The sequence below is a fragment of the Poecilia mexicana genome, unplaced genomic scaffold (genome assembly GCF_051168715.1).
Source record: "Poecilia mexicana isolate PSO_F unplaced genomic scaffold, ASM5116871v1 scaffold_7, whole genome shotgun sequence".
In the NCBI taxonomy this organism is placed as follows: domain Eukaryota; kingdom Metazoa; phylum Chordata; class Actinopteri; order Cyprinodontiformes; family Poeciliidae; genus Poecilia; species Poecilia mexicana.
This window is the reverse complement of record NW_028263376.1, coordinates 13,665,343-13,681,197: the sequence shown is the minus strand read 5'-3', so window position 1 is coordinate 13,681,197 and position 15,855 is coordinate 13,665,343. Positions and strand designations below refer to the sequence as shown.

General features: G+C 41.9%; 2 protein-coding genes across 4 annotated transcripts; one reads left to right on the top strand and one right to left on the bottom strand.

Moving 5' to 3' along the window:
• The first annotated feature begins 374 nt into the window (after positions 1 to 374).
• pmelb (premelanosome protein b) lies at positions 375 to 11,065 on the top strand. Of its 3 annotated transcripts, none has more exons than XM_088007570.1 (12): positions 375 to 432; positions 2,235 to 2,330; positions 2,416 to 2,562; positions 6,327 to 6,455; positions 6,619 to 6,780; positions 7,577 to 7,909; positions 8,338 to 8,544; positions 8,971 to 9,105; positions 9,216 to 9,318; positions 9,410 to 9,615; positions 9,692 to 9,782; positions 10,909 to 11,065. In XM_088007570.1, the coding sequence occupies exons 1-12, from the start codon at positions 375 to 377 to the stop codon at positions 11,063 to 11,065; spliced, it is 1,824 nt and encodes a 607-aa protein (XP_087863696.1). The 3 variants fall into 3 exon arrangements, with proteins under 3 accessions (XP_087863696.1, XP_087863694.1, XP_087863695.1); XM_088007568.1 differs by having other exon boundaries at positions 8,332 to 8,544; XM_088007569.1 differs by having other exon boundaries at positions 8,332 to 8,548; positions 8,981 to 9,105.
• A 475-nt stretch (positions 11,066 to 11,540) lies between these two features.
• LOC106920718 (tubulin alpha-1B chain-like) lies at positions 11,541 to 14,469 on the bottom strand. Its single transcript, XM_014991903.2, has 4 exons — positions 14,331 to 14,469; positions 13,018 to 13,240; positions 12,773 to 12,921; positions 11,541 to 12,686 (listed from the first exon to the last, which is right to left on the bottom strand). The coding sequence occupies exons 1-4, from the start codon at positions 14,331 to 14,333 to the stop codon at positions 11,706 to 11,708; spliced, it is 1,356 nt and encodes a 451-aa protein (XP_014847389.2). The 5' UTR covers positions 14,334 to 14,469; the 3' UTR covers positions 11,541 to 11,705.
• Between the last annotated feature and the right edge of the window lie 1,386 nt (positions 14,470 to 15,855).

The window sequence follows — 15,855 nt, the reverse complement described above, 5'->3', positions numbered from 1 at the left end:
GGTTGAGTGCCTTTAGTTAATTTAGTTGTATATATTGTTATTATTGTTATTATTATTATTGTGTGTTTGCTTATTTATACTGTATATATTTGACCTTTTGCACGGGAGCTGCAATGGAAATTTCGTTGAATTCTGTTCAGTGACAATAAATGCTATCTATCTATCTATCTATCTAGAAACTAGATCGAGAGTACTTGGTGAGATTTTGTGTTTTTGCAGTGTAATCGAATCACAATGAGGCAAAGCGTTCTTAAATCGAGAGGGGAGGAGCAGCAGGGAGGCAGGTGATCCTGCAGCTAAAACCTCAGAGTTTATAAAGGCCGTCTTTCGCTGCCTCCTGGTTCTTAAGGGGCCGTTTCACAGGGGACGAGACGATGTGGACGTCCACTCTGCTGCTGGTGCTTCTCACTGTAACTTCACAAACTTTGGCAAGTGAGTACAGAAAATCATTTACTTTTTATTAAATTTATCAGGAATAAAATCAAATATTACATGAGACAAGATGCCAGGTCGCACAAATCAAATCAGAATCTTACCATCGGATCAGAACTGTTTGTGAAATATCCACACTTAACAGTAAAGGTAACTTACCAGCCAGAAAACTTAACTGGCCACAAAAGAGGTTTAGATGTAAATTATTTACCACTTTGTGCTGCTGGATGAGCATAAAAAGTGAAATAAATGATGAAAAGCAGTTATTTACACTGTAAAATCACCAAATCTTACCAGTAAATCACCAAATCACAAAAACTAACTTACAACTAATAAGCTTGTTTTAAGAAAATAATTCCTTAATATTGATGAGAAAGTTTTTCATTGGAAGATTATTTCCTTTAAAACAAGACATTTTTCCTGTAAGTGAAATAATCTGCCAGAAGAACTAATACTTTTTCATCAATATCAAGAAATTATTGACTCAAATCAAGTTCCTATTTCCTGCTGAAAAGTTACTTATACATTAATTTTGTCTTATTTAAATTTTCCCTATAAACTAAACCAGATTTACTTAAGATTTTGTTTTTGCACATTAATTATAGATGTTTTCTGACAAGTTATTGACTTTATAGAAATTCATCATATTGAGCATGCATGCATCGACAGTGGAGAAGAAAACCTTTCCTTTAGCAATAAGGATCACAGAGCAGAGACACAAAAACAGACAGAAGAACTGATATATTTTCTACATTCATGAAAGTTAATAATATGAGAAGGAGAACGTTTGATTTCCTCTACGAAGAGGAAACATCAGAGCAGATGTAGCTTCTGTGTAGAGAAAACAGAACAGTTTAAATAACAGTAAATAACACAAATTGGAGAGTAGTAGAAGAAGAAACTGTCCTCCAGCAGCCTAACTGTATGGCTGTATAGCTGCAGAAATAAGTCAGGACAACCTAAACCGTTAGCATGAGGCATCACAAATTCATCCCAACTCATTAGAAAAAGAGAAAAAATTTTGAATGACTTTCAGGAGAAAATAATATTGCTAGTTTCTCAGGTGTGCAATGTTGGGTCTGAATGATTGGCAAAACCTCAGGAACACAATATTTGCTGTGTATTTATTATTCTGATGATGGCATTTGACAAAATGTAATGTTTTTTTACTGGTTTCACAACTGTTGAGATGTGAGATGCTTAAGATGTTTATTTAATGTTTTTATGATTTAAAGCACTTTGAAATATCTTGTTACTGAAATGTTATATAAAATAATACACAAATTTGATTGATTTATTGATTGATGGACCTTTTAGAGAAATTGATATGTGCAAAACTAAATTAATTGAAGTCACTTTTTAAGATTTATGTGTGCTAAAATTCAAATAAAATCATATTGAATGATTATTGCTTTAATTTGACCTTTTTCTTTTTAAATATCTCTGAACTACACTTTCAAACATTCTGATTAAAAGCTGATTTCTGTTGAGTTGTTCCACTTGTCCTTTTTGTTCCTTTAATAATTCCAATCAAATGTTTGATTTAGAAGGGTTCTGTTTCCAGGCTGCATATTTGATCCTAATTCTGCCCTCAGACACTGTTAATCTGTAATATAATCCTGCATACACCCAGATTAGCATCACATGAGAGAGATTTGTACCACAAATTTTCACTGTTGGCTTAAAGTAAAACATTCCAGACTCACTTCATGCAAAGTTCTTTAAAATCTCAATAAAATCAAGGAGATTTGAATAAATCATCCATAGTTTATGGATCGGCGTATTGATTTTTCATGTTTCAGAGGCTAAAAATCGCTTCACTCGCTACCCATCATGGAACGGTAAGATGTACCCGATCTGGAAAGCAGGCGACCCGAGATATGAAGACTCCTGGAGAGGTCAGAGTGCTGAACAGTCCCAGATGTTTGTCAGCCACATCTGCATGACTGATGGAGAAATAGTTCTGATTTTCTACCTGTTCAGGTGGAAAGGTGATCTTCAATGTTAAGAATGATTCACCGACCCTGACTGGAGCCAAAGTCACGTTCACCATCGAACTGGAGTTCCCCCACAACCAGGAAGTTCTGCCTGACGGGATCGTGGTCTGGGCTGAAGACTGTGTAGTCAATGGTAACACACACACGCACACACACTTCTTGGAGTTTTGGATTAAAGAAAACAAATGAGTTTTTTCGTACAATGTGTAATCTAAATTTATTGAGTCAAAAATACTCGCGTTGCAAACAAAGAAAAGTTGTTTAAGAGAAGTGAATAGTTTTGAAATTCAAACTCCAGATATTGCATAATTTTCTCATAGAGTAAATAAATAAAATATGAAATAACATTTTACCTTCAAATCATGTTAGTAAATTCAGTCGGAGATGCAGTAAATCTTCAGATAAAATGGGGCGTAATTTGCTCCACATCCAAATTGGATGACTGAGGGTGGAATGGTTACTTCGACACCCACAGTCTACAATGACTGCCAAACAACTAGTAGCTCAGTGTTCCAACATCCGCAAACGGCAACTGCTATCACAACTTGAGATTGACGAGGTACAACACAAATGCTACGGCAAAAGGGAGGAGCCCAAAGGTAAGGTCAGGGGGGAGTTAACTACTCCCCACCCCGAGACTGGGTATGCAGCCCCAGGAATGAACGAACTATCAAAGCTGAACGAGACAGCAACTGACCTGAGAAAGAGAATCGTGGCCCGAATGAACACCAGGCAACCCCGACGCCAATTACAACGGCTGAGTGAAGTACCATCAGAAAGTCTCATTCAAGATGTGAATGCAGCATTGAGAACAATCCCTACCAACACCATAACAGAAACCAATGAGCTGATATACAACTCAGCATCAGTGATCCTTGAAATGCTCGGCTATAAGAGCAACTATGAGACCCAATATCCATCATGGAAAAGACGGTTAGAGGCTAAGATCAAGATAACAAGGAGGGAAGTGAGCCAACTGTCAGAGCTCCAAAGAGGTGCAATGAAAAGACCAGTACCTAAGAAGTACAGCCAGATGCCCATACCTGAAGCACTCGAAACTGCCAAACAAAGGCTCCAAGCCTTGGCCAGCCGCCTAAAGAGATACACAAGAGAGAATGAAGCCAGGAGGATTAACCGGCTCTTCTCCACCCAACCAGCTAAAGTGTACTCTCAATGGCAGGGTAATAACAACAGAGCAGACCCACCAAGGCTGGAGACTGAACAATACTGGAAAGGCATATGGGAAAAGGGAGGCCTGACATGATCCATGCCTACTGGCTAAAGAAACTCACTGCCCTCCATGAGCGACTGGCAGTTCAACTGAACCAGCTGCTACAGAATGGGACTCACCCTGAATGGCTAACTGAAGGGCGCACAATCCTGATCCAGAAGGATCCCTCAAAGGGTTCAGTCCCATCCAACTATCGGCCGATAACCTGTCTCTCTACAACATGGAAGCTCATGTCAGGCATCATAGCAGCTAAGATAAGCGGGCACATGGATAAATACATGAACACGGCACAGAAGGGCATCGGCATAAATAGCAGAGGAGCCAAACACCAACTCCTTGTAGACCACACAGTCACCCGAGACTGCAAAACCCGACTGCTTAGAGATGTACAACATCAATAGGACTCTAAGAGCCTTCATTGCAAACTCGATGGGGCTGTGGAAAACCACCCTTGAAGCCAACTGCAAACCACTTGCACAAGTGTCCATCAAATGTGGCATATACCAAGGAGATGCTCTGTCCCCACTGCTGTTCTGCATAGGCCTGAACCCCCTTAGCCAAATCATCAACAAGACTGGCTACGGATACCGACTCAAGAATGGGGCCACAATCAGTCACCTCCTCTACATGGATGACATCAAGCTGTACGCCAAGAACGAGCGAGACATCGACTCACTGATCCACACCACCAGGATCTACAGCACTGACATTGGGATGTCATTCGGACTAGAGAAGTGTGGCCGGATGGTTACAAAGAGAGGGAAGGTCATCCACACAGAAGGGGTCTCACTCCCAGAGGGAACAATAGCAGACATAGAGCACAGCTACAAGTACCTGGGAATACCACAAGCAAATGGCAACCTCGATGAGGTCACAAGGAAAGGAGCCACAGCCAAATACCTCCAACGAATAAGGCAAGTCCTGAGAAGCCAGCTCAATGGCAAGAACAAGATCCGTGCAATAAACAGCTATGCCTTACCAGTAATCAGATACCCTGCCGGAATAATTAGCTGGCCAATGGAAGAGATAAAGGCCACGGACGTTAAGACTCGGAAGCTACTAACCATGCATGGAGGGTTCCACCCCAAATCCAGCACCCTGAGACTGTACACAAGCCGTAAGGAAGGAGGCAGAGGACTAGTGAGTGTGAGAGCCACTGTCCAGGATGAAACATCCAAGATCCATAAATACATCAAGGACAAAGCCTCAATGGACGATGTGCTCAGCGAATGTCTCAGACAATGGGGAACAGAGGACGAGGTGCTGGAGGAACCATCATGGGAAGACAAGCCCCTACATGGGATGTACCACCGACAAATAACTGATGTGGCTGATATCAGGAAATCCTACCAATGGCTGGAGAAAGCTGGACTCAAGGACAGCACAGAGGCCCTCATCCTGGCCGCCCAGGAACAGGCACTAAACACCAGAGCAATAGAGGCTCAGATCTACCACACCAGACAAGACCCAAGGTGTAGGTTGTGCAAGGAGGCCTCTGAGACAGTCCAGCACATAACAGCAGGGTGCAAGATGCTGGCAGGGAAAGCATACATGGAACGACATAACCAAGTGGCGGGCATAGTGTACAGGAACATCTGTGCCGAATATGGACTGGAACCCCCGAGGTCAAAGTGGGGAACACCCCCAAAGGTGGTGGAGAATGACCGAGCTAAGATCCTGTGGGACTTCCAGATCCAGACAGACAAGATGGTAATGGCGAACCAACCGGACATTGTGGTGGTGGATAAAGAACAGAGGAAAGCCGTTGTGGTGGATGTAGCAATACCAAGTGACCACAACATCAGGAAAAAGGAGCATGAGAAACTAGAGAAATACCAGGGCCTCAGAGAGGAACTGGAGAAGGCCTGGAAGGTGAAGACCACAGTGGTGCCTGTGGTCATAGGGGCCCTCGGGGCAGTCACCCCCAAACTGGAGCAGTGGCTAAAACAGATCCCAGGAACAACATCAGACATCTCAGTCCAGAAATGTGCAGTTCTAGGCACAGCCAAGATACTGGAGGAACCCTCAAGCTCCCAGGCCTCTGGTAGAGGACCCGAGCTCAGAGGATGAAAGAGACCACCCGCGGAGGGTGAGAAGGGAATTTTTTTTTAAATATATATATATATATGTGTGTGTGTGTGTGTGTGTGTGTGTGTGTGTGTGTGTGTGTGTGTGTAATTATATAAAATAATAATAATAATAATAATAATAATAATAATAATAATAATATTAATAATAATAATAATAATAATAATAATATACATTTTATAATTTTAAAAATATGAGCAACCATAGAATAAAACAAGATTTTAAAAAATGTATAATTTTTAATAAATATCTACAGGTAATAGATGAAAACATTTAATATGGTTATATGTATTATTTAAATTCTTTCTTTATATCAATGTATGCATGTATTTTAAAGCATAATGAAACAATGGCTGCCAAAATGCAACCCCTGCATTTGATGAATACTTATTAAAATTAAATAATAATGAGCATCTTTTCACATTCATGTAATCTGGCAGCATAGAGAGAAGAGCTGCTTTGGTTTGATTGATAAAACTATATTTAAGCACAGAACTGTTTTTGAAGGTTCTTTTTAGACATGATGTCTAAAGAATTAGAACATGTTTAGATAACCATCTTTCATTTTCTTCGTACAGGAACAAAATATTTTAAGTCAGAACCAGTTTATCCAACAAAGGATGCAGACTGGGAAGCAGTTTTTCCAGATGGGACACCAGTAAAGGATGACAAGAGGCCGCCTTATGTGTTTGTGTGGAAAACCTGGGGTGAGTGGAGCTCTACTGAACTTATGGATGAACCACTGGAAAAAATCAGTTTACATTTGATTTACATATCCCAGAAAAACAAACACAATCAAACATAATCTGTCAGATTAAAGTTAATGAGCAGATCAGGCTCATGGATTTCTGTGTTTCTGCTGATTTGCAGGTCAGTACTGGCAGGTAGCGGACGGGCCCTGCTCCTCTCTGACCATCAGTACGGATGACATCCCACTGGGCTCCTACACCATGGACATCGTCATCTATCACTACCGCAGCAAAGAAAAGTTTATTCCTCTGGGATATGCTTCTACACAGTTTTCCATCACTGGTAAGTCTGGACCTGAACAAAGAGATACAAACAGAAAAGTGAGACTACATACAGGTCTAATCAAAGGTTTATTTACTCTAGTCATAGACATGAACCTTGTGTTTATTTTGAGTTGTTTATGATGAATCTGACTTTAAATGATTGGGTTCAAATGTCAGAATCCAGACTGGATTGGTAGAGTTGATTAAAATTGGTTCGTTTAGTGTCTTTTCAGGAAAGTTAACCAATTTCCAATATGGTTTGGAAACTGGTTTTAATATGTGTTTGGGATCACTAAAAATTTAGAAAACCCAAAAGATTGATCAGAATGTTTAGGAACAAGTCAAAATCCACCAACACACAATATTATCATGAACTGGAAACTGTGTCCACAAAGAAGTAAGTTTAATTTCAACATAGACTGAGCCAACTGAAAAAAACTAACTAAAAAAACTGTTTTAAATTTTTATGTTCCCATGTGGACAAGCCAGTTTTGACCAAAATTGCGCAATTTGGCCAAAAACACAAGAAGAAGCAATTGCAAAAAAATGGTGGTGGTGGTATCATGCTGAGGGTCTGTTCTGTTATTTGTGTTTTTGAAACACAGCGAGTCGAAAAATGATGAAATTCAAATTAACAACTTAGATTAGGAATGCACCGATGTGAAAATTTAGGCCGATATAGATATCCGATAATAATAATGGAGTCAGAACTGATATTACATCAATATTTATCTATTCATATACCTCATCAGAATAATTGACAGATTAATTGATTACTAAAATAATCATCAGTTTGAAACATCTGATTTCCTCAGATCAGATCCCCTTCGCCGTCTCCCTGGACCAAGTCAACGACATTGTGGCCGGAGACATGCGCTTCGTGCAGAACCGAGCCATCGCCTTCACCGTGACCCTCCATGACCCCAGCCAGTACCTCGGCAACGCGGACATCACCTTCAACTGGGATTTTGGCGATGAAAGCGGGGCGCTCATATCCAGAGAGATGACGGTCACTCACACGTACGTCAGCTCTGGATCGTTCAAACCGCAGGTGGTCATCCAGGCGGTCATCCCCGATAAGGCCTGCGACCCGCCATCCGACCCCCCGACCTCCACCACCGGACCGGCTGCCGACCAGGCAACCACAGGTCAGGAACCGACACTGCTGGTTACGTATATGGGTAAAGGGTGGAAACATCCATCCATCCATCCATCCATCCATCCATCCATCCATCCATCCATCCATCCATCCATCCATCCATCCATCCATCCATCCATCCATCCATCCATCCATCCATCCATCCATCCATCCATCCATCCATCCATCCATCCATCCATCCATCCATCCATCCATCCATCCATTGAGTCATTTCCCATTGATCCATTGTCAGTTCTCATCCATGCAACCAACCAACCAACCAACCAACCAACCAAGATTAATTTTTTTTAATCTATTAAAATGCACAATCTCAGTAGGCTGTACTGTATTTTTCAAGAATGTTATGTTTTAAATGATTATTTTTCTTGTCTAGAAAATGTAAACTAATTCAACAACTTTCTGTGTGTGAAGTGAAAGCTCCCGATCTGGTCTCTGCTGTCCCCATACTGGTCTCCACCAAACCAGCTCATTTGAACATCAACATGGTTCCCTCAGACACTGAGGAGGACAACACTGAGGGAGAAGCCTCCGCTGCCTCCATGGTTCAGGCCGTCCAGGAAGCTGCAGTAGCAAAGACTCCGCCCCCAATAAACAAACTCCAAACGGGAAACAAGATGGCGGCAAGTAAGTTACCACAACCTGATTACGGTTAAAACTGGAGAGAGAAAGTTCCTGATTGACTAAATGTTAAAAACAGTGAAGTACTGATCCATCCATCCATCCATCCATCCATCCATCCATCCATCCATCCATCCATCCATCCATCCATCCATCCATCCATCCATCCATCCATCCATCCATCCATCCATCCATCCATCCATCCATCCATCCATCCATCCATCCAATACCTCCAAAGAGTTATAAAAGAATAAATCACTACAGAAGATGTTTGATTCCTGCTTAAACACCTAAAAATATAAACTAAAAAGATTTCCTTTCTTGTAAGTAGTAGAATTTTTGGTATTTTGGAGTAAAAAAAATACCTATATGTTTTTTGAGTAAGCATTCTTATAGGAAAAATGACTAATTATTCTTTTTGTTTGTGGTCAGATGGAAAGAGAACAGTGAGGCTCTCAGGACGAGTTGCAGCCATTGTTGCTAAGAGGGAAGCAGACGATAAACCATCCGATGATGACTGTGTGATATATAGATATGGTTCCTTCTGCACTGGCATTGAAGTTTTTGGTAAGTTATTTTGAAACATCCACTGAAACAACATAAAAATAAACAATGCTTTTATGTTGTTTCAGTTTGAAATGACCATAAATGATGCTCATCTTTTATGTTTTTTCCAGAGGGCATTGAAAAAGTAGAGATTGTGCAAATGGAAAATGTTCTCATGACAACACCTCGAAAAGACACAAACGTTTTAGACATTACTGTGACCTGCCAAGGAAGGTGTGTACTGGCTTGCCATAATGTAGGGTCATGAATAAACTTGGATTTAACTTCAAGAAAGTTTTCATTTATTGGGTTTTCTTCATCCCAGTCATCCCAAAGAGGTCTGCAGTGTGATTCTGGACTCAAACTGCCTGAAGCCGATTCACATGGCGTGCAACCTGGTAGAGCCCTCTAAGGAGTGCCAGTTGGTGTTGCGTCACTTCTTTAATTCCTCTGGGGACTACTGCATCAACGTTTCCATGGCAAATGATGTCAGTTTAGCTGCTGCCACTGCCAGATTCACAGTTGACTTGGGTATGTAACAAACCTGCAGCGTGCCAGTGAATAAGAGGCTCTGTCAGGTTTCTTGATCGTGGAAACTCTTTTGCAGGCTCAGGTCTGTCTTCCTCCGGCACCATCGTCATGCTGTTGGGTGTCCTGGTACTCATTCTCACAGTGGGAATTGTCGGATACTCCTACAAGTAGGAACTGTCATTGTAAACACCTTCTCTTGCTCAAACTTCCCACAGTGGCTTTTATCAAGTATCCCAGATTTACATCCAGAGCTTCTTTAATTTGCATGGATAAGAACATATTCAAATTAGACATATCTCCATCTTCCTCAGTACTGAAAACTACAGGCCTCCTTCATTGTTACAGCAGGCCCTGAAGGCCTTTTACTGCAAGTTATCAGCTCTCATCTGCTTCCTTGTATCTAAATGTTGGAAGCTTAGTCTCAGGGTTGCTCACTCCCTGTTCAATTTTAAACTGGATCTCTGTATAGCTCCACTAAATGTTACTGCCAATATGCTGGGGCTCGGGGTGACAACCACCTGCGAACAGCTGAGACCTGTAAATCTGCAAGATGACTTTTCATACTTTGTACCAAATGCAACATGGCTAACAGCCATTGAAATGCAAGAAGTTATTGTTAACAGCTAATGTGTGGCTAACAGCAAATATGTTGCTAATGGCTATTGTGTTGCTAACAGCTAATGTATGGCTAAAGCTAGTATATGACCAAAAAGAAATGTTTTACCACTTAATGTGTTGCAAACTGCAAATGTGTCGCTAACAGCTAACATGTTGTTGAGGTGTTGCAAAGAGCTAATGGATAGCTAACAACAGATATGTGGCTAACAGTTAATGTGTTGCAAAACAGCTAATGTATAGCTAACAACAGGTATGTTGCTAGCTGCTAACAGCCAGGGTGTTAGCATCAAGTCTGCTGCTAACAGCTAATATTTAAAGCTAATATTTAGTTAAAAGTTTTAGTTAAGCTAACAATGAATGTTTTGCCACTAGTTGGTGTTGCGAACAGCTAATGATAGATGTTTACCTTGTTATAAATATTTCTATTTTAATTATTCTCTGAAAAATGAAGAAAAGAAAAAGAAAAGATGAAAAACGTTAACTTGTCTTATTGGGGAGGCTATGTTCATTTCTGTGGCAGAAATAAAATTCAAGAACTCAGTATCTCAACATATCAGGAGTACTGACCAACCCACAGACATTCTTAATTGTGTGGGGTTCTGTTAAATAATTTACAGCTTTGAATTACAAAATGTATGAATGTAAACATGATGTCTATATTTCTGCTTTGCACAGGCGTCTTAAACCATACCATCCTTTAAAGGAAGCTGCGTCTGAAGGCCCACAGCTCAGTGGGGTTCGCAGCAGCTCTGCAGCTTTGATGCTCTGGAACTCCCTAAATAGACGAGGAGCCATCGACAACAGCCCTCTGCTGCAGGACAGGCCGCTGTAAATCCCCAGCATCAGACAGAGAAAGCCCTTGGGATGCATTTTATACTTTTTTTTCTAAATAAAGGCCTCACAAATATGAAATAAATAGTGTTAAATCAAGCAGTGCCTTTAAGTCATTTTTAGATATGCTGATTCTTTTTTACTTTCTTGAAACAAGTGTGAACAAAACCTCTTGGACTTGAGCAAAACTGGATTTTGATGTTTAATTAAATGTCTAAAATATTTATGTGTTTGCATGTTAATTGTAGTTATCTGAAATGTAGATCCCCCCACTGCAACTTTTAGGTGATTCCCTTCATCAACACACCTGAATCAAACGGCTCATCAGCATCTCTGAGCTCTGCAATGGCTTGTTAACAAACCAGTCATGTGATTCAGGTGTGCTGTAGTGGGATGTTTCTAAAAGTTGTATTATAGTAGATCTGTAAGTTTTGATGTGGGCACCCCATGTTTACATAAATAATCAGAAAAATAACTTTTCACATCACAGAGATTTTATTCAGAACAAAGCCAAACTTGACAATTTCAGGAGTTTTATTCAAACAAGCAAACCCGATACTTTGATGGACAAACATCTCTGGTTTGAATGCATTTAAGAATGTGTTATCAATTATTTCCTGCTCAACTTCTCTGTGGTTCTTTTAATATTCTTCTCCTTCCTCCTCTCCCTCACCCTCAATGGAATCGACTCCAACCTCCTCGTAATCCTTCTCCAGAGCTGCCATGTCCTCCCTGGCCTCGGAGAATTCTCCCTCCTCCATTCCCTCACCCACATACCAGTGGACAAATGCACGCTTGGCGTACATCAGGTCAAACTTGTGATCCAGCCGAGCCCAGGCCTCTGCAATGGCAGTGGTGTTGCTCAGCATGCACACAGCCCTCTGGACCTTGGCGAGGTCGCCACCAGGAACCACAGTTGGTGGCTGGTAGTTGATGCCAACCTTGAAACCAGTGGGACACCAATCCACAAACTGGATGGTGCGTTTGGTTTTGATGGTGGCAATGGCAGCGTTAACGTCTTTGGGCACCACATCGCCACGGAAAAGCAGGCAGCAGGCCATGTACTTGCCATGGCGAGGGTCACATTTCACCATCTGATTGGCCGGCTCAAAGCAGGCGTTTGTGATCTCAGCCACTGAGAGCTGCTCATGGTAAGCCTTCTCTGCAGAGATCACTGGGGCGTAGGTGGCCAGAGGGAAGTGGATACGAGGGTATGGCACCAAGTTGGTCTGGAACTCAGTCAGATCAACATTCAGGGCACCATCAAAACGGAGAGACGCAGTGATGGAGGACACAATCTGGCTAATCAGCCTGTTCAGGTTAGTGTAGGTGGGGCGTTCGATGTCGAGGTTCCTGCGGCAGATATCGTAGATGGCCTCGTTGTCCACCATGAAGGCACAGTCGGAGTGCTCCAGGGTGGTGTGGGTGGTCAGGATGGAGTTGTAGGGCTCCACAACAGCAGTGGAAACCTGGGGAGCTGGGTAGATGGAGAACTCCAGCTTGGACTTCTTTCCATAGTCGACGGAGAGACGCTCCATCAGCAGGGAGGTGAAACCAGAACCGGTTCCTCCACCGAAGCTGTGGAAGACCAGGAACCCCTGCAGGCCTGTGCACTGGTCAGCCTGAGGACAAAGATGGAAACCAAGGTCAATTGCTGATTGACAATTCAAAGACAAATTTGGAAATTACTGGCATTAAGTTTACCCACCAGTTTACGGATCCTGTCCAGAACCAGGTCGATGATCTCTTTGCCAATGGTGTAGTGTCCTCTGGCGTAGTTGTTGGCAGCATCTTCCTTCCCAGTGATCAGCTGTTCAGGGTGGAACAGCTGGCGGTAAGTCCCAGTGCGAACCTCATCTGAGCAGAAAATTATACATCAAATTAGTTTAGGTTTACAGATTTTCCACAATAAATACCAAGTTTATTTGTTATCCCAGAAGTGATCTTGCTTACCAATGACAGTGGGCTCCAGGTCTACGAAAACGGCTCTGGGGACGTGCTTCCCTGCTCCGGTCTCACTGAAGAAGGTGTTGAAGGAGTCATCTCCTCCTCCAAGAGTCTTGTCACTGGGCATCTGTCCGTCCGGCTGGATGCCATGCTCCAGGCAGTAAAGCTCCCAGCAGGCATTGCCGATCTGAACACCGGCCTGACCGACGTGGATGGAAATGCACTCACGCTATGGAGCAAAGGGGAAGGAAAAAGATTTGTCAATTTGGATTAAACTAATACAATCTTCAGCACATTAACACATCCAAGTTCTGGAGACATCTAAGTGCTCCCTCTGTCTGTCAGGACCAGGTACTGCACCAGGAGGAGGCACCACCCTGCACCACAATCGGCAGGGGATTCAGAATGCCTGCCAGCAGAAGCCCCCACTCTCGTCTTTGATCCGTTTTTTTCATGCTCTGGCCTTTTTCTCCAACTCTTGCATCTAGTTTGCAAGCATAAGCACACATGCAAATTAATTTGCATGGACACAGGCGCAGGCACTCTGTGAGCCTGGAATATTCCACTTGATCTCCCTGGAGATGCACAATCACAGCGGATGCTTGAACACAAAATGAAAAAAGGAGAAGAAAAACAGACCTCCCCCTCCAAATCTGTTTTATAATTCAAGTTTATTTAATCAGATTGTTTGCAGTAGGAATGTAAATTTAATGAAAACTATGCTGTTATTTGAAATTAAGCTTAGAATAACATGAATTATTTATTTTTCATAAATTATATATTGTGTCCCGTTAATAAAAACTGAAAGCAATCTTTGTGTCTCCATCCATATACAGTACAAACCGCCCCTCCCTGCCTTAATGAAAAACGTATAAATATTCATATTCTAGTTTATAAATAGATCAAATTGGAATATTTATAGCAAAACATAAATAATAAAGTAAACAAGGTTATTTATTAACATTTTATGCAGATTTATCGCTCTCATTGTGCGTCTAAATGCCCCCAGTCAGTGCATTGTTCTCATCTCCAAACAATGACAATCACACTGTGCCACAACTGTGCACCAATCTGTGCATCATCTATATAATCTGACAGCTTCCTTTCATTAAAAATGGAATTAAAATATACAGTAAACATCTAGATTGGAATAAAATACCCCCACGTGTTAAAAGCTTTACGCATCGAAAGGAGAAAATCCTTCCCGACGTCGTGTGACAGCCGAGACGCCGGCTGGGGCTGAATCCTGACCAATTTCTGCCTCACAAATTCCTCCAGTCGAGATTTATTTACCACAAATAATAATAAAAAAAACTCACCATTTTTCCGTCTGAGGTTCAAGGAGGAAGAGGAGAAGGAGAAAATGCCAAGAAGGAGGCTTTGTAAAAACGGGGTGTTTGCGTTGCGTGTTGTACCCAACGGGGTCGATGCAACAACTGCTGAATGGGAGGGCGGCGCAGGCAGATTTATGCAGGCAGGGCAGCGGATTTGCTCCTGTGCTGAGTGGAAAAAAAACACGATTCTACCGCCGCCATTTGGCGATGCTGCGCAGATCAGACTGCAGGATATGTTAGGGTTTTTAAATAAGCAAAAATTTAAACAAATTAACTTCAGTAATATAATAATAATAATAATAATAATAATAATGTTTATTTTATGATTTATTTTCACTCTGTCATACTGTTATGGTGCTTATACTAGTTTTGACGTGATGGGTGAGTTCAGACAGCGCTCATTTATTATCCGTGCACCAGCATCCATCTGGGTGTGGCATCTTCCCACAGCATCTCAGACAAATAAGAGTAAATTTCAACGCAGACGCCTAAGTGTGAGATCTTCCTGCAGGTTAAGAGGCGTCAGTCACAAGCTGACGTCTGCAGGGCGTTGCAGAGACCTGCTGTGATGGTGTCAGTCCAGCATGGCAGCTTCTTGCCTCTTCTCCCTCTTTGTCCCAGATCCTCTGCAATGATGTCATCCAGTGGGGCGATCACGTGGCTGCCCGTGTCTCTGCTGTTCAGCAGCACAGAGGCTGGGTTCATGCAGCTTCTTCTGGTTCTGGCTTGTTCAAGGAACTGAAACTGCCTGAAAAGCAGTTTATGTGAAATAATGCAAAGTGTCTAGGAAGTGCAAGGCGGTGGTTATTAGGGATCTCCAGCTGTAAATGCTGTTTTGGAAAATCTTTTTTTCAGTCAAAAATCTGAATCTTAATGTAGGATTTCTTTTTCTGTCCTAAAACAAGGGCACTGATGATGTATCACACTCAAAATGACTTCAGGGATGAAAGGGAAGAACAGGAAAGAGCTGTGGCTGTGAGCCAGGACTGTTTGAGAACATTCCCCTCTCCTCCTCCTTCTCTCCGTCTCCTCCTCTCTCCCCAGCAGCTGTGAAGCAGGGAGGGTCAAAGCAGCTGCTCAGCACCAACAGAGAGGAGGATGGTGAATTCTGGGGATGGGAGTGGTCCTTTGTGGCATGGAGCTGACTGCATTGCATCGATGCAAACTGAGAACCTGATACCCAACAATGTGACAGAGCACATTCTCCGTCTGTCGCAGAACGCTTCCTGCATGAGTGTGCAAACAAAAAAATAAAAAAATAAAAGCAGAAATATCAAATGAAAATTGTTATAAACTATTTTAAGTCTGTTGACTTCCTGGATATAGTGACTCACTGACATAAGAATAAAAGAAAATACATCTGCACATGTAATAGAAGTTTCTATCCTTTTCGGTTTTGTCTGCACCACTTTGCAATGCTGCTCGCTCTTCTTTGAAAAATATTAGAACTTTATTACAAAAGAAGAAGCATTTTTTTCAAGTTTGGTCTTTGACCGAACCATTCTAAAAC